General features: G+C 39.1%; 4 protein-coding genes across 7 annotated transcripts in view; 2 read left to right on the forward strand and 2 right to left on the reverse strand.

The window, feature by feature from the left end:
• Positions 1 to 6,503, forward strand: part of LOC124534054 (titin) — a 78,151-nt gene extending 71,648 nt beyond the window's left edge. For 2 of the 4 annotated variants that reach the window (XM_047109712.1, XM_047109713.1), the window contains 5 exons: positions 2,707 to 2,799; positions 2,884 to 2,977; positions 3,774 to 3,912; positions 5,272 to 5,423; positions 5,817 to 6,503. In XM_047109712.1, coding sequence (XP_046965668.1) covers positions 2,707 to 2,799; positions 2,884 to 2,977; positions 3,774 to 3,912; positions 5,272 to 5,423; positions 5,817 to 5,940 — 602 coding nt within the window. In that variant the 3' untranslated portion in view covers positions 5,941 to 6,503. Of the gene's footprint in view, positions 1 to 2,706; positions 2,800 to 2,883; positions 2,978 to 3,156; positions 3,913 to 5,271; positions 5,424 to 5,816 lie in introns of those variants that run through there. The other 2 variants (XR_006966717.1, XM_047109714.1) reach the window with 2 other exon arrangements.
• On the reverse strand, positions 6,193 to 11,995 carry LOC124534055. The gene is made up of 7 exons (XM_047109715.1): positions 11,538 to 11,995; positions 11,348 to 11,461; positions 8,888 to 8,990; positions 8,665 to 8,816; positions 8,255 to 8,478; positions 7,570 to 7,790; positions 6,193 to 6,976 (listed from the first exon to the last, which is right to left on the reverse strand). Exons 1-7 carry the CDS (start codon positions 11,724 to 11,726, stop codon positions 6,714 to 6,716), a joined length of 1,266 nt encoding a protein of 421 aa, XP_046965671.1. The 5' UTR covers positions 11,727 to 11,995; the 3' UTR covers positions 6,193 to 6,713.
• Positions 11,996 to 12,008: 13 nt separating this feature from the next.
• On the forward strand, positions 12,009 to 13,039 carry LOC124534058 (eukaryotic translation initiation factor 6). Its single transcript, XM_047109717.1, has one exon. The coding sequence runs from the start codon at positions 12,134 to 12,136 to the stop codon at positions 12,869 to 12,871; it is 738 nt and encodes a 245-aa protein (XP_046965673.1). The 5' UTR covers positions 12,009 to 12,133; the 3' UTR covers positions 12,872 to 13,039.
• Positions 13,040 to 18,051: 5,012 nt separating this feature from the next.
• On the reverse strand, positions 18,052 to 21,219 carry LOC124534294 (ubiquitin carboxyl-terminal hydrolase 30 homolog). Its single transcript, XM_047110050.1, has 7 exons — positions 20,789 to 21,219; positions 20,396 to 20,568; positions 19,772 to 19,943; positions 19,231 to 19,397; positions 19,056 to 19,143; positions 18,689 to 18,819; positions 18,052 to 18,601 (listed from the first exon to the last, which is right to left on the reverse strand). The coding sequence occupies exons 1-7, from the start codon at positions 21,057 to 21,059 to the stop codon at positions 18,191 to 18,193; spliced, it is 1,413 nt and encodes a 470-aa protein (XP_046966006.1). The 5' UTR covers positions 21,060 to 21,219; the 3' UTR covers positions 18,052 to 18,190.
• Between the last annotated feature and the right edge of the window lie 91 nt (positions 21,220 to 21,310).

Here is a 21,310-nt window from a genome sequence, read left to right on the forward strand (position 1 = left end):
ATGGCCATCGCTAATAAGTTCGACAGTAAAATACAAAAAGAAGTCCCAGCGCCAATCAGAAGGGCTCCGATTAATAGGCCAACAGTTACGATACAACAAAAGGCTGAAGAAGAATTGAAACGAAGTTCTTATTACAGACCTCCTCCACCTGGATACAATTTCGCCGCACCGCCGACTGCCGATGACATGTCAAAGCCCCTTAATCGTTTTAATAATAGCAAACGTAATCGTATGAAACGCGCCAACACTATAGATATCGGTAGACCTCTCGGAGGGTATAAAATCGATAGTGACACAGAAGACGATAATATCATAAATCACGCTCCCAAGGTTCCAGAATTCCAACCTCAAACAGAAAATGATAGAAAATTCTTAGCGTTTATGCAAAAAAATCAAGATAATCGTAACACGGGCACTGTTGGACAAGCCAATTGGAGTAACCGCTTTGGCAATATCAAAAATGCCTTTGAAAATCGCGAAAAAGAGGAAAACGTTAGGTCATCGAGTGCTTCCTCGGCTAAAAGATTTTGGCAAAACACAAACAGTACTTCACACTCACTGGCACCGCGCCCTAGAAAATTTTTAGCTGATATTACACCTGAAATAGTTAAGCCTCCATGGGCATCGCAGCGCAGGGACTCATTGCGGAATCAAGTCCCAGCCCCGGCGCAAACTTTAAAGCATACAACTAATCCACCTATAATACAGCCACCAAATAAACAAATTATAAAACCTTTTGTTGCAAAACCAATTCCAGTTAATCAGTTTTCACATGCACCGATGTCTGCATTTAAACCCCCCCAAAAAATTCTTTCGCCTACGTCGGCTCCCTTAAACGTGTGGAGTCCTCCATCTTCTAGTATCCCAGTATCGCCGTCAATAGACCATTCAAACGTTCATCCAAATATAATGAATTCACTAAGCCCCATTTCGACTCTACCTCCTTCTCACTTAGCGTCCGATGTTGATCAAAGGAAATCAATGGGATCGACTGCGTCCAAACTTGAAAATGGTAAAATTGATTCACAAACAACACCGACACCTAAACAATATGGCTATCATCAGCCCACGCCACCGACTCACGTACGTCCACAGGCTCAAAATTATCCAATCAAACCCATACCAAGTCAAAACGAATTGTCCGCTCCTGAATTAGTTAAAAAACTAGATGAATCTAAATCTATACCTAGTCCAGAACCTTATTTGCCGAAGGTCGATGCTCAACAGCTCCAAATTGAATTTTACGAGAGACAAATTAGAGAGAAGCAGAGACGCGAAGCGTTGAATGAATGTCGTGATATTCCTGCGCATAAGCCTCCCGCCCCTCCCGCGCCTGTTTATACAATAGTTGATTACACGCCTCCAAATGGCACTGCAACTTTTATACCTCTACAGCAAACGCCGGACATAGAGAAGGCAAAAGCTCACAAAGTGGACTATCTACCAGATGTAGTTATGAATGAAACCAATAATTACGACTACCCTGCGTCGCCGACTACTCGCATTGCACCCGCAAGTCCTTCAAAACCTAAAATTCCCCAAAAAAGTCAAAACGGAGTAGCATTCGCGAACAACTGCGAGGATGGAACGGCGACAGAGCACGATAGTGTAGTGACGCGCGTGATGCGCGGTCCAGTTCGCGGAGCCGCTACCATCACGGCGGGCGTGCGCACACGTGGAGCCGCCGACAACCTACGGGGTGTGCTCGACAAAATCTCCACTCCAAAGCACGAAGTCATCTCGCAAATCGAAAGGAAAAAACGGGACATAGCGCGAAACCAGGTACGGCTGCCGGCCCCGTCTTCTATTCGTCCTGGCCTCTCTTCCCCGCACGCCCCCTCACCGCCCCGCCCGAACCAAGTATTCGAGTACGACGGATATCCTCGATCCCCAGCTGGCCTGCGAAGCCCCGCGCTCGCCGCATCGCGTGAATCGGTTTTCTCTAGCGAATCACCCGGTAGTCGCGATTCGAGCCCTGGCACTGCTTTAACTCGCTCTGGATCCTGGCATCGTTTCGGAGAGTTCGGTTCGAAGCCGTCCTCGCCGCGAAGAGTAGTAGCGCGCACCAAGTCGATGCACCTACTAGCTATTCCGAAATTATATGAAGGTGGAATCACACATGAGCAACTGCCAGAAAAAAAGCGCACAGTGGAAGCATACTTCACCGGACAGGCGTCTTCGAACCGCGCCACTACTCAGCTATCGACGACCACGCAGCTGCGCGGGCGGCTGGCTCGCCCCTCGCAGCCGCAGTCGTTCGCGCTGGGTCGCAGCCGCACGATGCCGACCGTGTCGGAGCTGCAGTTTCTGGACGAGAGCAACGCAGACGACGCATTCGAGGACCTCGTGTCGGCGCTCGCGTAGCGCGCACACATTCCACTAGTTAGGAGAGGGAGACAAGCGAGATGGCGTGAGTCGTGTGTGTGTGGGCTGCCTGCCGCTTGTGTCGCGTCGCATGTCCCCTCGCGCCCCTCCGCCCCTCGACCCCTCGCCTTACCGGCCTCTGGCCTTCGCCCGTGCCTCACGTCGATGTATATATTGAAACATACGTTCTTCATTTCACCGAATCCCTTAACAGTGTTATTTTGACTAATAGCTTTTAAGTATTACTTGTATTGTCTTGCTGTTGTTTTAAAAGTGTTCCGATTTAGTGTTATCTTCACTGAAGTAACGAACAGAGATTTTATAGTTTCTTTTGAATTGCAGACGAAGAGGAAGTAACGACTGTAACATCGAGCGTGAGGAGGAACTCGTCCGAAAAAACAGTTAGCAGTACCACCACTACTAAAACTTCGAAAGGTACGGGTTACATCACATTATGTTATATATTATTGTCGTTGATTGATTGGTTCAATAGTAATTTAAATATTATTTGTGTACCAGTGATTGAGAGTATGACTCGACCGGCGCCAAAACCCGTGTCGCCGTTCGCCAAGTTCCGTCAACTCGAAAAGCAAATTTCTACTAACAGTCCCAAGTAAGTATATTGTATAATACGACACTCGATGTCTTACCGAACACACAGACAATATAAACAAAAGACGTCGATCACGAGGCGACACTTACATGTAGTCTTACAAAGATCATTGCGAAATATTTATAAACATATATTTTGCTTGGTAATTATTTAATAAACCTATTTATTTATTTTGGCAGCCATAACAGTGGATACGAATAAGGAATAGGTAATAATTAATATTCAAATAGATGATATTATAACAAGTAATTATTGTAGTCGCTTTTCTATAAAAGTTAGAAGCATCATAGCATCGCTTATCTAAGCACTTACGGAGTCTTCAAAGCATTCAGTATCTAGAGAACGACTCCGTGTGTACTTAGCCTTCATTAAGCATATAGATTACCACATTCATCGATCAGAGATCCGCCGGCTGATAGTCGCTTGATAGAAGATTTATAATATAGCACGTTACATTCATTCAAATGTACATAACAGTGCGTCCACCGCCATAACGACAGCACAGCGCGTTGCACACGATTGTGAGAACGCACATGATCTAATCCAAACGTTTAACGTCGAAATACCGCGACAGACTAACCGAGACGCGTAATAAGAATGCGCATTAGAGGCAACCATCCGTCGGTTACGTAACGCCACGCAAAGCCTCCGATTATCCATGCGTCTCGCTCTGACACGAAAATATGTCGAGAGACCGGTAACGACATAAGAACAGCGAGATACATCGAAAGGGACTGCGTTATGTGGCGCTACGTACTCGGTAGAGGACTAGCCTAACATGACGCTCCGGTTATAGCTCGCCCAAGAGCCCGCAGAGCCCGGGCTCTCCGTCGCAGCCTTACTTCAAGTTCACGGACCCCGCGCTGCAAGCCAGCGCCGTCACTATTAAAGAGCGTTTGCTGCATTGGTGTCGCGACAAGACCCGGGAATACGAGGTACACTTCACACTCCGCCTGCCCCCCACCGCCTGACACCCCGCTACGGATAACGCACTGTATATATACTTACACGTTATAATGACAAAAGTACAACAAATTATATTCTATTCACACCGTAATCATCAAAGTTATATCTAAATACGTACCGGGGTTTCAATATGGAGTTGATGAGCTGATGTGCAATTCTTCATCCCGACGGCTTTTTAAAAGTGATCTTAAAGTATATAATTTATTCAAATTACCTATGAGTGAGGGAGAGAATGTACATCGGCTTACCAGGGAGCGTGCGGGTGTACCCGACTCGACGTCGACACTGTAGCATGTGGAGCGAGCTGCGCACGCGCACCGAGTTAACACGACGCTCACATCACCGCCACCGCCACTCATACACTTCACGCTTATTTGAATGCTTTACTATTACGCTATCCTGTATATATTGCTCAGTATATAATAAACTATATAACTATGATGTATATATCATGACCAAATTGTATCACTTTGGTTAGAGTGCGTCGCCTAACGGATCTAGGACTGAAACTAAATCATCGAATAATAAAACCATCTTATGTGAAAGTAATTTTCAATTAAACTGTGACGATTGAAGTGTTCTACGACATTGATTAAAACAAACTAACAAATGTTGAAAATGTCATGTTTTATGACGGAAACATAAAAAGAGGTTTGGTGTACAAATTACTAGGTGTAATCGTAAGCCTTGATACAAGGGGCTTAGTGCATGACTTGTGTGGTTTTATGTGTAAAAAGGAAGAAAATCAGTGTCTCCAACTACGTCGCAATTACGACCTAGCATTTGATACGACAAACACATATCGTAGGCACGTTATTATGGAAGCTACAGTCATAAATACTTATAATGAACGCCTGAATAGTTTTTCTATTGTTAATATGCTCGATACCTAAAATCAAGTTACTAGAATAGAACTCCGATAATTTGACACAAAAAGTTGGAGACACTGCAACATATATGTTCCTCAAATATCAGAAAGTCTGTTTGTACATGAAAATAACCGCCAACTCATTAAAATTTACTGGAACTTTGAGTTGAGTTTGCTTGATACTCGTTTATCATCTGTGTTCCTTTTTAACATATTTGTGAAATTAATACAAATAAAAGTCCCTATACTTTGATTCGACATAAAGATATCAGTCGGAAACTTTAGTGCAGTCGTGTCTGTTTATTTTTTATTTTGGATCATTTTACCAATTATCTATCAACAACCAAATTTGATAAAACAATTTAAATTTTGTCGCTAATTTTACCGGGTCCCTAAAACTATAAATAGACTCAAGACGCGCCTGAAAAAATTAATAATGTATAATCGATATTGTGTGTAGAATGTGAAGCTGGAGAACTTCTCGACGAGCTGGGCGGACGGGCTCGCGTTCTGCGCGCTGGTGCACCACTTCCTGCCTGACGCGTTCGACTACTACGCACTCACGCCCGACAAGCGCCGACACAACTTTACGCTCGCCTTCAAAGTTGCTGAGTAAGTTCACGCAACCTTATACGACACCCACCAGCGAAAGTCGTTGGACCACATAAATAAAAATCCAAAATTTCCATCAATATTATTCATCAGGTTCCTTTTTGTGCTAATCCCTGAATAAAATCCACGCTACGTTAAAGCCTATGTGATCCAATGATGTTACCAAAATGAGGTTAGTCTTGGAAACATCGAAGACTGTCATATGTTTTAGGAAATGAAACTTGTTTCGAAATATACTTTATATAAAATACCATTGTTAAATAAACGATTGGCGAATATTGGCCACATTTGATGTCAATTAATTATTGAAGTCATAACTCATCGTCAGATGTGGTTAAAATAATGGAAACAGCATTAACAGTAATGATTCACAGTAGAGTGTACTGCTTGCAGTGAGAAGGCGGGCATCTACCCCCTCCTGGACGTAGACGACATGGTGGCGATGCGCAAGCCCGACTGGAAGTGCGTGTTCACGTACGTGCAGTCCATCTACCGCCGGTTCAAGGACGAGCAGTGACGTCACAGTCGCGTCCGTCGGCCGGAGCGCTGCAGTAGTTGAACGTTTGAGTCACAAATATATTATCGTGCAAGATTAGTGAGTCCAAAGAGCGTATGTTGTTGATATTGTTTGTTCGTGTGTTATGTTTGTCAGATGTTTATTCGCCAGTGTCCGCCCAACTCGCCGTTTCTCCGAGCGCCGTATCGTATAGAGTCCTCCTATTTATTGTAATCTAAAGATGTATGTGATTTTTTTATATTAGCTTTTAAGTTTGACTAACAGTTATATCTCGAGCGTTTATTTAGGTCATAGTCTCTCTGGTATTGCTTGTAGCTCTTGCTATGATTCGACGCGCTGCCAGCGTGGATCTCCTTCACTTATTCACTACATAAGCAAGCTGCATCCTCGCGGCAGCTCTTAACGAAACTTTAATTCTAACAATATTATATTTACTTTTTATAATTTGATACATTAATTTTATAACCACTTGAGAATAATCGTCTAATGATTCTTTGACTATTATTATTTATAATATTAATTTATATGGATACAATGAAATAAATATGATTAACAATTTTTAATTCGTTTATTATTTCATATTAATCGTGTTCATTACTAATTATTGCAATTGTTTTAGCAAATTGATAGTGATCCCATTTGTCTCGCCAACAATATCGATATTAGTATTAATACGCAGGCGCCGGTCGATACTACCAGGTAAATGAACATTTGGGACATTATCGTAATTATCAAAGTATTTCATTCGGCATACAGCTTAATATTGATGGTATTTACGGGTCCGGGAGCGTGTAGGGTAGGGCAACTATGAAGGGGTCTGTGATATTGGTGGATCGATCAGTAACTCTCGACGGGTCCTGGTGGATATCTGAATCTCGCTCGGGCACCACTGTAGCGAGTGAATTAACGCTGGGGGTGGGCGACTCCCCCAACGCTACGCGCACGTGCAGAGTGCCGTCGCGCCACGCGCGCCACGACAATTGGTGCTCCTGGATTTTGAGCAGCATCCACGTCGTCAGCAGGCCGTTGAGTGCACCTGGAATGTGTTAGAAAGACGTCATGCTACTAAGTAATACCTAAAATTTTTTAATGTAATTGTTTTGTATGTGATAGTACGCCAGAAGGCTATGTTAGAGTAGTGTAAAGCACGTATATTATCAAGACAATTCTTTGGGGCAAACTCAACTCTGGTGAGAAGGAAAAATACTAAACATTAGTCAATTTTGCAAAATTCATATGATGAAAACTGTCCACCAACCCTCTGTGGGTATCGGCAACACCAAAGCTTGTAGGTTACCGGATTTTAAAACTCGATAGAAACATGATCCGGAAACAGTTGGCTTACAAGCAAACCAAATAGATCAATTCAAAATGGCATTGCATTACTAAAAACAACATTTATTTTCTAAATTAGACGAATAGTAGTAGTATTAGTATCGTTACGTTGTAGTGCTATTAGTGTTGTTTTGTAAATTGCACGTATTTTAATTAAGCATCTTAAAATAATGAATGAAATCGCAAACAATGAGCAGAATTAGCTAAAGGTGGTTCTCATATATAATTGGACGAAACCGAATGCGACCAATTTTACCAATAAACGGCGGGAGCTAGCGAGAACAGTCGACTCACCGATGATCCCGATGAGCAGCGACGAGAAGAGGTTGGCGGCGAGCGCGGCGCCGCCGCCGCGCCGCGCGCCCGCCTGCAGCGCCGCGTCGCACGCGTGCAGCGCGCGCGCCGTGCCCAGCACGGACGCCGCGCCCAGCGCCGCGCCGCGCCACGCGTCCGCCGCCAGCGCGCGCCCGCGCCCCGAGCGCGCCCACTCCACCAGCGAGCGCGCCCACGACCACCTCGCCGGACACGCGCTTACGTTACCACGCTAACTTATTCTAGTCTACCACTTGGGAAATACGGTCTATTTTACCCCTAAACAGTAAACTTACCCTCAGTTTTTTTCTATACAAATCAGTGCCTTACCGGGACTGAAACATGCAACGTCATATACACAGGAGGCACCGTTAGGTCGTGCAATCGCTCTTCTGACTTTCTAATGTAAATATTGAAAGCCGAGGCGGATCGAGTTAGAGCATATAACTTGTAATATTTTTTTAGTTTCGTCTAATTATTAATTATTAGCATACTGGTAAAAATTTAACGATGTGAATCCTGAATTCGTTTGAATTGAATTAAGTTCAACATAGAAGTATTACACTTTTTTATAGATTGTCAAAATTTCTTCCAACTGTTAGAAATGGCAAAGAAAGAGCCGACGAAGGATTTTTTTACAATTTTTGGCATTATTCAATGCACTTACTTGTGACTGCGAGTAACTACGTAGTGGTGTCGACACAGCTCGCAGTAGGACGTGGCGGCTTGCAGCAGCCAGCGCTCGAGGCACGTGCGGTGCACGGCGGCGATGGTCCCGCGGCACGAGCACGGCCGCACCAGGCGCTCCGCCGACTCTCCCCCGAAGCAGATCCGACATATGTTATCGGAGTGACTGCCGGATATGCCCGACACCTCCTTCGCATCTGATCCCTAATATTAATCATAGTTATTTCTTTCAATACTTATTTTGCCTGCGTAAATTTGTTGAAAAAATTGGATATTATCTATACGTAGATAAAATAACTATTAAAAAGACTTCACTAAACTGTTTCTCATGATACATTTGTATCTGTATGATAATAAAAGTTACAGTTGGTGATTAGGTCACGTTGGTACCCTTTTATTAAGCAGTAGAGCGCAAACCGAGCCAAGTATAGACATAGACCGTCTAGTTGGCTGTAGGATCGACGAAGCAGGTGACGAGAAGGTCAGAGAGTCAGCGATGCGGGCGCGCAGCAGGCGCTGCTCCTCACTTTCAGTTAGGTTTACTGAAAAAGCATTAACCGGTTCTTATTAAATAGTTTATTTTTTCTGGAATTATAAGATGAGAGATATAAACCTGGCGATCCAATGCCCGGGGAGTAGCGCAAGCTAATTTCGGTTTGTAGTGCAACTGACCGGAATTCTCTGTCTCTTTGTGAACTAGTGTTGTTAGCATTCGCCTGAAACAATATTATAATAGCAGGGAGTCAATTACATTTAGATCTTACTCATTTTGTATCTGTTGGTAGGTTTATAAAATTCTCATACATTTGTTACATTAAAAACAACACATTTAAAAATCTATTCCGTAACTAAATAACGTACCTACTTACTACTAAAGCTTTACAATTTTATCAGTTTTTTAATTCAATGGTGTCAAACATAGTATTGAAAACACAAGTCTAACCACGACTTCTGTTTTAAGCTCGCTATTAAAGGCAAAAACTATAATGTTCAATTACTACAATGATCTATGTACATACGTTATATATTAATACATGTGTTTGAGCGATACGATTTACTCAATATTTGGTACACTCGAAATGAGTGTAAAACGAATTCAATAGGTTATAATTATTTCTGATTCTTTGCTAAAGTTTGTGTTCCACGAGGATCAATGTTAGTTCCTCTTCTAAGTATGTATAAATGAATTTCTTTTTTAGTTTAAAGGCGTTTATGATAGTGTATATATATCGCTGATTCATAGTTGATTAATTAGAAATAATAACACTAAATGCTGTAAAAATAAAATCTATAGTATAACCCTACTTAAAGAAAAAAATAAATTATAACATAATACTATGACTATAAACAATCAAAATCCGTGGCGTAGCTATCGTAGGGCCTGGAGGTGCAGTTCACCAGGGCCCTGGTGTTCAGGGGTCCCTCTAAACTAAACTTTAAGCTTCTGTTCCTAGCTTAAGCTTCTTAGGCTAGAAAAACACGACCCTGCGCACAAGATTTCTTATTTGGTATCTCTAATTTTAAAGGGTAATTACTTAAAAAGGGATGGGAAAGAGGAGCTGAGGGCCCGATTATTTTTCTATGCACCGGGGCCCTTCCTCACCTAGCTACGCCACTGATAATATAATATAAACGACACTACAACGATTTTCAGAATCAATTTATAAAACCGATAATCAAAAACAAATCTTACAAATCAAAACTTTAAAATTGAATCCTAGTTTATTGTCTCTTACAGAAAGATATATATATGCTCGGTAATATACGAGCATATGAAACTCAGGAATAGAATAACTATCGACGTTTTCGTCTGTTGTCTGGGTATTTTTTTCATTCCGAAGCAATCATTATTTCATTTTTATTTAATGTAATTTATATCTTAAATATTCTGTGCGATTGCTACAAAATGGTGACATAAATCACAATCGATGAGGTTGTTATCGGAATTTTGAATCTAAATTTTACTTGGTTATAAATAGAGTAACTAAATGGAAACGTTTCTTCTCATAAATAAAGACATACTAGCGACCCGTTCCGACTTCACACGGGTGCAATATAACAACAGCCTGTAAATTCCCACTGCTGGGCTAAAGTTTGGAACATATTCCACCACGCTGTTCCAATGCGGGTGGGTGGGATACACATGTGGCAGAATTTTTATGAAATTTGTCACATGCAGGTTGAACACGAGATGAATTATAAAGACAAATTAAGCACATGAATCAGCGGTGCGGTGCGGTTTGAATCCGCAAGGTTCAAACCCAGGCACGCACGCTTTCTAACCACTGGTCCATCTCGACTCTGCACGGGTGCCATGGTGATACAAAATATAATATAGAATGTCTGTTTTGAAGACCTCATGGATACAATACTGTTATTTTGATCTATCTCGTAGGGTTTGCAATGTAAGCGTAAAATTGTGTTTATTTACGACATCACTTCAGAAACCTCCAAAATTAACAGGGCATCTCTAGTATATTGTGCATGTATTATACATTATATATTATTATACTTTGCTCTTGAATCAATGTATGTATTCAAAAAAAACGGTATCAAAATCCGTTGTGAAATTTTAGGCATTAAGCATACATAGGGACAGCGGTAGGTGACTTTGTTTTATACTATGTTATGATGATTAATCGAGAAGTGTTTCTAGTGGAAAATATAGCGCAACTTTTAGTATTTATCTTTACTTCTTCTGCCATTTGAATATATATAAGTATATTATAATTTCAAATATAATTCAATAGGTCATAAAAATCCGAATGTGTGAAATTTATTTAAAATTGATTTCGATGACGATTTCAATAAATTCATATATTTGATGATGTTCGTGCTCAAACAAATTTGTGAAAATGATTTTTTTTTAATTTTAGACGACTTTAGTGATTATTGATTACTTTAGACATTTCTACATTTTTATAATCGTAGTTGTTACTCTATGTAATATGTTACTATTACATAAATTAACGATTGTTGTATAAGTCGCTTACACAGGAGTTGGTGTTACAATTATTTTACTAGAATTTAAAAACCACATATATTTATTAAAATTAAAATAATATTTACTAACGGCTGTATGAAGCGATGAGCAGCTAGAAGCAGACATGCTGATTGTTACTCTGCTATCTGAACTTCTCGAGCCCCAAAACATTAACAATATTTGTTCCTCCGCAACATCACAGTCCTTGAAAATATCGATACGTCTTTAGTATCAAGAAAAGCTACTTATTTTTCATGGTAACCGATTAAATATGATTTACCCTTAATAGATTTGATACGCTGCAATTCCTATGAAATTTAAAATTTATTTTTTGTAAAGCTTGTAGAATATTTGGCTTGTACAGCACTGGAGCAAGAACGGCTTTTCTTAAATTCTGTACTGTATCACTGGGAAATGTGGGAACTTCATTTAATTCTATAAAGCAATTTAAATTAACAATTTTATACATTTTATAACTACTCCCGAGACATTGTCAATATTTTTATTCATAATATAATATAATTGCACACGATTAATATGAACATAATAACGTAAATTATCTACGACATCGATGTCAAATAATAAATTTGCTTTTAAATGTCCATTTGATACCCATGAAGAATAATCCAGGAATTAAAATAAGTCATAAATATAATTTGAATTAACCCATTGATTGAAATGATTCCTATTGCACAATATGGTTGAAACTTGAAATTGACAGTTAAATTATTTTCATACATCGACTGACAAGTGACAACTGAGTCACAAACTGACAGCCAGAGTAAACCTCTGAGTGTTTTTCGCTCCACGTGAAGATTGAAATAGCTTGTGAAACATTTTGAAAACACATAAAATCGATAAAAAAGAAAAGTAATTATGGCGGTCCGTGTACAATTTGAAAATAATAACGAAGTGGGAGTGTTTAGTAAACTAACAAATTCATATTGCCTCGTAGCGATCGGTGGATCGGAAAATTTCTACAGCGTGTTTGAAGCTGAACTAGCGGACACAATACCAGTTGTGCATGTGAGCATCGCTGGCTGTCGGATTATCGGGAGAATGACTGTCGCCAACAAAAATGGACTCCTTGTGCCGTCCTCAACTACAGACACAGAACTACAGCACATACGCAACAGTCTACCAGACACCGTCAAAGTACAGAGAGTCGAGGAGCGGCTTAGCGCTCTTGGCAATGTCATCGCTTGCAACGACTATGTTGCGTTAGTTCACCCAGATTTAGACAAAGACACCGAAGAAATTCTCGCTGACACACTAGATGTAGAAGTTTTTAGGCAAACCGTGGCAGGAAATGTACTGGTAGGTTCATATACTGCACTAACTAACCGAGGTGGTCTTGTACATCCCAAAACTACTATACAAGATCAAGATGAGCTTTCATCTCTACTGCAAGTACCGTTAGTAGCAGGAACAGTTAACCGAGGCAGTGATGTTGTTGCCGCTGGCCTTGTTGTTAATGATTGGAGTGCATTCTGTGGAATGGATACCACGTCTACAGAAATTTCAGTGATTGAGAGTGTATTCAAGCTCAATGATGCTAAGCCGACAGCTATCACATCAACCATGAGAGCCTCACTCATCGACAGTATGTCATAACCCTGAACTACACCACGAGCCTGTTTAGTGTTAAATATCCATGTGATAATTTAAGTTCAGTTTTGACATTGATGTATAAATTTCTGTTGATCAGATGCTACCACAAGTACATGATGCTACAACAGATAATCTGTTTTATTACATAAGTAAATAAATATCAAAATTGTACTATTTTTTATTGATATCTATTACAGAGTTAAAAAATTAAGACAAAGTTGTTTAATTTCACATGTTGTGAAATTTTGTCACTATTTAAGTAATTTATTTCACAAAATATTAAACACAATAATATATATATATATATATATACTTAATACAGCAATAGCCTATATACTTAATACAGCAAAATGTTTTGCTCAGTACTGTCATAATTCTACAGTAAAACATTTACTCTTGTTGCATAGGGTGGTACTGGGAGTACTACAAACAACACTACAAAGGCATTATGCCTCATTTTTGTGAACACATATGTGACTTTTATTTTTCTTTACTTTTGTAATAAAATACTTTTCCAAATATTTCTACCACTATATTTTTTTATTCTGTTGTCCATTTTATAACCTAAATGTTAAGTCTGTTTGCATTCACTCAGGAAATAATGTGTACAATAGTTTTGATAAACTAATAATTAAGAATCAAATAAAACACAGATTTTTTATAATACATTTAATTGTAAATTATAATTAGATCCAATAGTCCTATCTACATTGACACACAAGTTTCATCAGGACAGCCAACCATTCTTATCCAAAAACAAAATAGGAACAAAAAATACAATAAAATATCTGCCACAATGTTTGTACAAAAAATAAACAAATAGCGCCGATAATAGAAAACTATTTAAGGATCAAATACACAAAAGCAAAATTCCTTGTAAAACTATCTGAAGTTTTATTTTTTTAATGAGCTTACAAATTAATTTTCCATAAGAGAATAAGACCAGTGCAGTTGAAGTCGGAGCCACTTAAAATTAATGGTTGTTCAGTGCAGATATATTCAATACCTTATTAGAAATTACTAAATTAATGGTAAGTACAACATAGGGACAGATAATATAATCAAAGCAGGACACATGATTGTTAAGACAAAACTAATAGATTAAAAATATAAATTATTTTACATTACATTGAAACATAAAAACTGTATCAACTAGAACAACATATTCCTAAAACAAATAAGGATATACCTACAGTACTTTACTAACCGTAATGTAAATATACTTACAAAGAAAAAACATGAAAGAAATAAAATAAAAGTAGTTAATTAATTTTAAAAGTTAATCTATTTCATTCTTTATATTTGAATTTCAATATCATGAAACGAATTAATTTTGAACATGCATAATATACCCGTAATAAACACGATGTAATATTAGTCAATATTTTTATTTTTAAATACAGAAATCACTGATGAAAACCACCGTTCCATTAGACAACCGTAATATTTCTCCCAATTCGAGGTGCGTATTTTAATAGAATTACAAGACTGTGTTTCATAAAATATAATTAATTATATAGATCTTTAAATTTTTTAAAATCTCAAGCAAAAATAACACTTAATATCAATTTTAAATAGAATTAACTCAACGACATCTCTGTAACTTTACCATAAATCATTTTACAACTAGAAATTATTTTAAGGGACTATCATTTTTGCTATTTAACGGAATCTTAAGCTGTTAAGTACGTAGTATTGACGGCACTCGCGTCCCCTGACATATAAGCGGAATAAAAGCTTATTTTTAAGGGAAGTGACGTTAACTTGCGGTCGACTGGGCAGTGCTTCCCGATGCCCGGTTTTCTGGTGCTCTGCGGAAATTGCGCAACTAAAAAAGAAGCTTTGGAGCGGAGTGAATGCACCACAGCGTAAGCAATCCGCAGCCTTATTGCGTCATCAGGGGACCCAACTCGGTAGGTTGCCAATGTCGTTATTATCAACTCGCTAAATCTTAATAATAATTTAGAGACAATCTCATTAGTTGTTGCCTCTACGGATAATTATTATTTAATCTTGACGTTTTTTCTCGAGGCCTTATAATTATGTTCTGGTATATTTGCCCCGAATTGTCACTATAAAATAAAATGAAGGCGAGCTTGTTATGATACGTTATGATAAAAGAGTCAGGAGAAAACTGCTGACACATTGTTCAAAGAACATGTTTATCTTATCTTTATACTTATTCGCCAAAGGAACAATGTGGCTCGTAAATTAAACAACATTTTTGGTGTAAGTTTTGAAAAGTAGACATGTAAATGTAAATTTACATATAAACATACATATAACAAGCCAGTAGAACACCTTTTCTGAATAGAATAGGATTTAAAAAGGCAAAACCTTACATTTTCACCCCCGAGGTAACGGCAGCACGTAAGCAAAATCTATTTAATCTAAAGTCTTTACTTCTTCACTGTGAATTAGACGAATAATTTATGAATACTTATTTTTAATTTTGATAAAACACAACATTTGTAAGATCTATCTACCCACAGGTATTTTAATAGCAGAGTCAGGATATGGCCATCGGCATGTATTTCTACTTTCGATTCTCTTGTACATTGGTACAATGTACCTTCCTCTTAATCGGATAAATTTTTAAAGTGCAAACCGAAAATACAAGCACTTAAAATTTAACATACATACATATTCATAATAAATATAATCGATAAAACAAAATTATAATAAATGCAATTCATTAAGGGATATTTCGAATTTCGGGTTTTTTGTGAACTCAAATTTTACTATTTAAAATTAAATACACTAAGAACACGTAAATAAGTGTTCCTAGCGGTCATAACTGAAAAGATTTTAATGTTGTTTTTTATATATTATATATATTTATCTGGTATAATAAATAGTTAATATTATGTCAGATAAAAATAATTAGCATAAAAATACGAGAGTACAATAGACGACTAAGCCCGAGATGACGAAAAATATCAAAATTCGTAGTTCTAAGCATAAGTCTTGTCGTTAAAAAGTAATATGCAAAATATCTACCTTATGGCACAATGCAATACAGCCTACGTATTTTACAGATAAGAAAACAGACGCCATTATATTGAGCAGGTTATTTAAGTGTTGCAATACTGACACAATACATTTAAAAAAAAAAATTAGAATTTTTTCGGTAGCTGTGTAGAGTTCTATTAATAAAAATCGCGTAATTTTCAAAACTTACGAGATACGATTTTACATACACGGATTATTTTAATTTGAAAGAAGTCTTAATTTTAAATGCGAGCTTGCAGTGCTAATCGCTCATGTAAAAAGTTTGAATATTAAGTAGAACAATGTATAGGACGTTTTATCTTTATAAATATCAAAAATCCAGACTTGGTTTTATGAGTAAATCATCTCTAATAGAAAACACTAGGATATGTAACCGTTCTAAAACGCAGTCAGAAAATAGAATACAGTGGAAATTCAATATTCTTATTAAAAATAAAAATGGTGCAGAGGCTCCAGATAGGCCATCTCTGTCATACAAATGCGATTTGTTTATATTGGAAAGAGACACATAGTTTTAATTCATTACAAAGGTTAACCCGTGAAAAGCAAACCGGGTTGGAAAAACCATCCACCACACGAATTACGGAATATACATTAAGGAAGTTCGCTCGTGTGGTAACACTAAAAGCAAAGATCATGAATTATGATTTCAATTTTAACTATACAATATGTGTTTTCACATCTCTGATCAAATTACCGAGCGCACTCCCCATTCTGTTCGAAAACCTAACTAATGTCTTCCAACCATCTTAGATAATGGGTGTTATAAAGTACAGCACAGCAGTTATCGCATCCCTTGGAACTAGAGACTCTTGGACTACAAGTTAGTTCAAATGCTTTGCGATAATCTTATATGACATTTAGCATAGTCAATTATATAATCACCAGCATATTAATGAGTTTACAAAATTGAAGCTCGAATTCGGTTGAAAGGAAGTCAACTTACAATTATTCGCAAGATTACTTATTAGACGATATTAGCCAATTATTAGGAGCAGGCTGAGACTGAGGCGATTAAAGATTCTAATAAATTCCTATGTAAAGTTTTACTTCACATTGGAAGAAGTTTAAATTCGAATTCATATACCTACATATAATGTAAACTACCGAATAGTAACGGTGACATATGATTGGTCGCTCTTACGATATAACCGGCCAATCAGGAAGAGCTTTCGACAAGTGACGCAGGACAGATTATAATCTAACAGTTTGATTTCGATAGATTACAATATAGCGAAATATAATGCGTCGAATTGCAATTATATTTCACGGTTCACAATATTTACTTTGGTAACTTCTAGGTGATGTATATACTCTATTTCAGCCATAAGGGAAAAGCGAAATAAACATTTCTCTTATTGGTCGAGAGCTTGATTAGTCTATGATATGCACTATGGATTTGCAAAAAATGTCTTTCTGAACGATGTGTAGTATCATATAATTTTATAACAAATAAAGACATATGAATCACTAACTAGTTAGTAGTGCACAATATAGCTGAGTTATTAGCAAATGGTATGGCTGGTATTTCTAATTCTCAGTTAGCGCCATTACGACTGATTTATATATTAATTATTTGGTGAGGTTTATTTAAAAAAAAACAGTTCAACATCTCATCCAATGCACATAAAACTTATAGGGTAAAATGCAGTGCGTTTTAGAAAAGGTTTTAGTATATAATATTTTTATATACTAAAACCTTAACAAAATTTAGTATAAAGCTGCCAGGTTCTGCAATCTATGTTGTTCTAAAGTTACACTATTGACGAGACAAGCATGATTCTCTTTTCCTTGTAAAAAATACAGGAAAATTAGAAATTACGAATCCATTTAGGTAGAAAGGAGTTCACGTAACTACGCAGCCTTATAACACTCTACTAGTCTAATATCAAAGGTCAAAGCTCTGGGTGATTATCGCTGACATATTTTTGTAACTACAATTAGCATATATCAAGGCAGTAATTTTCTTAATAACTTTGACAACTACGTGGGTAAGATTTCTTCCAAAATGTTTAGGAAATAGTATGACATTTAAATATGTTAGAAGATTAACTTTTACTTCGGTTTTTGTTTAAATTTCAGATATAATGACAAACATCGATGAGAAATCCTACAAATTTTGTGCCAATTCCAAAGAAAAGTTGATGAATTTGGGCAAAGATTAGCACTTATTTAGAAATCACTTTTTACATTTATAAAATTTCGATTGAATACACAGCCAATTTAAATATCTTGAAAAGGTTACACAAATGTTTAAGTTCATAGTGATCACATTCAAACATAGACTCGCACCTACCGCCCCTCGCAGGTTCAGAGGTGCGTGGTGAGCGGCGGCGGCGGCGGCGGCGGCGCGCGCTCGTAGAACAGCAGGTAGGCGGCGCAGCGCAGCACCTCCTGCAGCGACACCTCGTGCACCAGCGTGTCCGACGTGTACCACCAGCGCCTGCTCTCGAAGCCGTTGCCGCGCCGGTACGTGGCGAAGTGGCCCGAGCGCGGCCCGCCCACGTGCACGACCACGGCCGCCAGCCGGTAGGCGGCGCGCTCGTCGGCGGCCGGCGCCGGCGCGCCGAACGCGGCCCGCCCCGCCGGCGCCTCGCGCGCGCGCGCCGCGTACGGCGCCATGCACAGCGTCTCGGGGAACGCCACGTGCTCGGCGCGCTTGCTGGGCCCGCCGCCGCGCCACTCCACGCGCGCCACCTGCAGCACCAGGCACGCCGGCAGCTGCGCCCGACGTAAACAGTGCGAGTGTCACAACGACTGACAACTACTCTGACTAGTAAATAATATACTACTGCGTCTGCCGGTTACCTTGCCGAAAGTGACGGTCCGGATGTGTTTGGTTTGCGCGTGCTGCGGCACCGCCGAGTTCTCCTCGGGGCAGCACTTGGAGCAGCGCAGGCCCTTCACCAGCTCGGGGGCGGTGAAAGCGCGAAGCAGACCTGGGACAGAACGAAATCAAAATTTAATTTATATGAAACATTTGGGCACAAAATTTTGATGAGAACACAATTTTCTTACGATGGAAATAAAAATATATGAGTAAACAAGTTTTATATCGGCTTAAATTTTAATTTTATTCTACTATCACAAAATAATATTTTAAGATTTTATATCGTCAGTTAAGTTGGAATCTCTACTTCAATGTAAAACTAGCGGAGATGGCTTGGTGTCTCACCGGAAAGACTGTAAGTGCCGGAGAGGCCGGTGCTGGCGTTCGCCATCGACAGCGTAATGCTGTCGAACTTGTCGTACCGCACCGGGCTCTGAAACGTTGACAGACGGTGAGTGGTCGCACGATCTATCAGGCCAGTCCACTGAGGGTGGGGCTGACGGCGGGCCAGCGGGCGCACCTTGGTGGAGCAGACGGCGCAGTGCGTGCGCTGCGCCAGCGTGCCGCGCGTGGGCGGCGCGGGCGCGGGGCGCGCGGGCGCGGCGGCCCAGCGCCGCCCCACCGCGCTCAGGTGGCAGAACGAGCGCGACACGCCCTTCGACAGCCGCAGCGGCGACGCCGTCTCGTCTGTGGACACGCACTCAATCTGTACACCCACTCACTGTACGCACATTTTGAGATATCATAAACAAAAATTGTGGTCTATTCGTATTAAAACCACAAAGCCGAAAACATCAAGGTATGCAACGACATTATACAAATTTACACATCAATACAATTGCTGTAAGCAAAGAAACAAGCATGCACACATTCAGTTATATCAATATAAATTCTGATAGTTGTAGGCTAGTTTTCATCAAAAGTATTTAATGCTAATCAGTGAGATGTCGACATTATTTCATACAATACTTATTTTTATACACTGTATGTGCTATTGAACACTAACATTATACAACTGCTGTATTAGACTACTATCGAAAATACTTTGAAGACATAGGCACCTGCATCGACTAAATCCGGTTCTCCCGGCGGCGCGGCTGAAGCGGGTCGAGCCGGGCGCGACATTCCGTCGTCTCGCATCGACAGAGGAGCTGCGGGAGGGGAGGCGGGAGACGCCAGTGCAGACCAGGCGCGGCCGCCGCCGAGGCCCAGAGCATCTGACAGACAGCCAGGCTGAAATAAAAGATTTCCATATTTTCTTCACTTTAGCTTTGAATCATAGTAAGATACACTGCAAATACACTTTTTACACTTGGCCCTTGAAGAAGTTCATTAAAATAATAATTCCTCGCCTTATTGTCTCCACTATTGTCAGGAAGCCTATTTCTGCTATATAGATAAATAAATAAAAATGATAATGGCAGATTGATGACACAGATAGAAGATAAAGTGCGTCACATATCTTTCAAATCTAATGTAAGCTATGCTTGAATTACATATATCCCATGCAAACTTTTTATAAGGTCTTTAAGAATATCATAACAAGTGTAATGCCTGCATTACGAAACACAATTTGTAAATGAATATTAAGTTAGTAAAACAAATACCAATTCTGGTTTACAGTATAACAAAAAAAATATGGAAGGATTGTTTGTACTACTTACATAATATAAGTAATATTTTACCTTTCTCGACATAACTGTAGTTTCTTCCTCGATACAAGATAATAATACATGTAGTAATTCATGTGCATCCTGCTGATCAGCTGGCACAACCCAACCAGCTGCTCGCAGAGCTTGGAGAACACCCAGCGGACACACAGGTGTACCTCGAGCAGACTCATGTGTCCCATTTACAACTATGAATTAAACATAACCAGTTATAGAATAAACTTTTGTAGATTCATTAAAATTAGCAGTAAGAGAATCAGACCAGTTTTAAACACATAATTAAAAAACAATAAATATAATAATTTATTTCAGTTAGAGTAGCTATACAAAACTTAAAATAATTAAATTTACTAAAAGTAATGTAATTAGTAAGTTTATTTTCTAATTAAGGTCGGTTAAGATACAAACCTTCGATGACGGTGTACAGAGTAGTTATCATACTGTTATGACCATTGGCCTTCGCGTACTTTTTAAGCCATTCAATAAAAGTAGGACAAGCCGCGAGAGCTTGAAGTAACGTATTGAGAAAGCATGTCCTTCCTAAATTCTGAAGCCCTGCTATCTGACCACGACGCTTTCGTACTCGTGGAGCTCCTCCTGGACCCCATAACACGAAGGCTCCCACAACAACAGCCGCGGTAAGACCAGCGGCGACAAGGATTCTGTCACCACCATCCATTGTCGCTAACGTAGTTCCTTACGAATGTTTTTTAAACATTCTTTTAACTAGATCATTCTAGTTATTTATCTTCAAGGTTCTGTGTAAATTATACATTTTTTCCAAAACCGAAAATTGATAATTCCACTCGTGACATCCCATTTGACAATTAAGTTTGACAGCTGACAATATTGTTTATAAATTTTATATCCATTGTTATCCAAATTAATTTAGGAACAAAAAAAAAAATTTGTATCATTTTCATACACTGA

The sequence above is a fragment of the Vanessa cardui genome, chromosome 12, assembly GCF_905220365.1.
Source record: "Vanessa cardui chromosome 12, ilVanCard2.1, whole genome shotgun sequence".
In the NCBI taxonomy this organism is placed as follows: Eukaryota; Metazoa; Arthropoda; class Insecta; order Lepidoptera; family Nymphalidae; genus Vanessa; species Vanessa cardui.

Bases quoted from the DNA above. Each gene is read 5' to 3' on its own strand.
- LOC124534058 (XM_047109717.1), top strand. From the start codon at position 12,134: ATGGCGGTCCGTGTACAATTTGAAAATAATAACGAAGTGGGAGTGTTT.
- LOC124534055 (XM_047109715.1), bottom strand. From the start codon at position 11,726: ATGTATAAAATTGTTAATTTAAATTGCTTTATAGAATTAAATGAAGTT. The intron at 8,991-11,347 runs GTTAGTAAATAT...ATATTGTTTCAG, and splicing joins GCTCATCGCTTCATACAGCC to GCGAATGCTAACAACACTAG. The intron at 6,977-7,569 runs GTGAGTCGACTG...AACACATTCCAG, and splicing joins GCTGCTCATCGGGATCATCG to GTGCACTCAACGGCCTGCTG.
- LOC124534294 (XM_047110050.1), bottom strand. From the start codon at position 21,059: ATGGATGGTGGTGACAGAATCCTTGTCGCCGCTGGTCTTACCGCGGCT. The intron at 19,398-19,771 runs GTGCCTATGTCT...GCGTGTCCACAG, and splicing joins ACCGGATTTAGTCGATGCAG to ACGAGACGGCGTCGCCGCTG. The intron at 18,602-18,688 runs GTAACCGGCAGA...CGTCGGGCGCAG, and splicing joins GGACCGTCACTTTCGGCAAG to CTGCCGGCGTGCCTGGTGCT.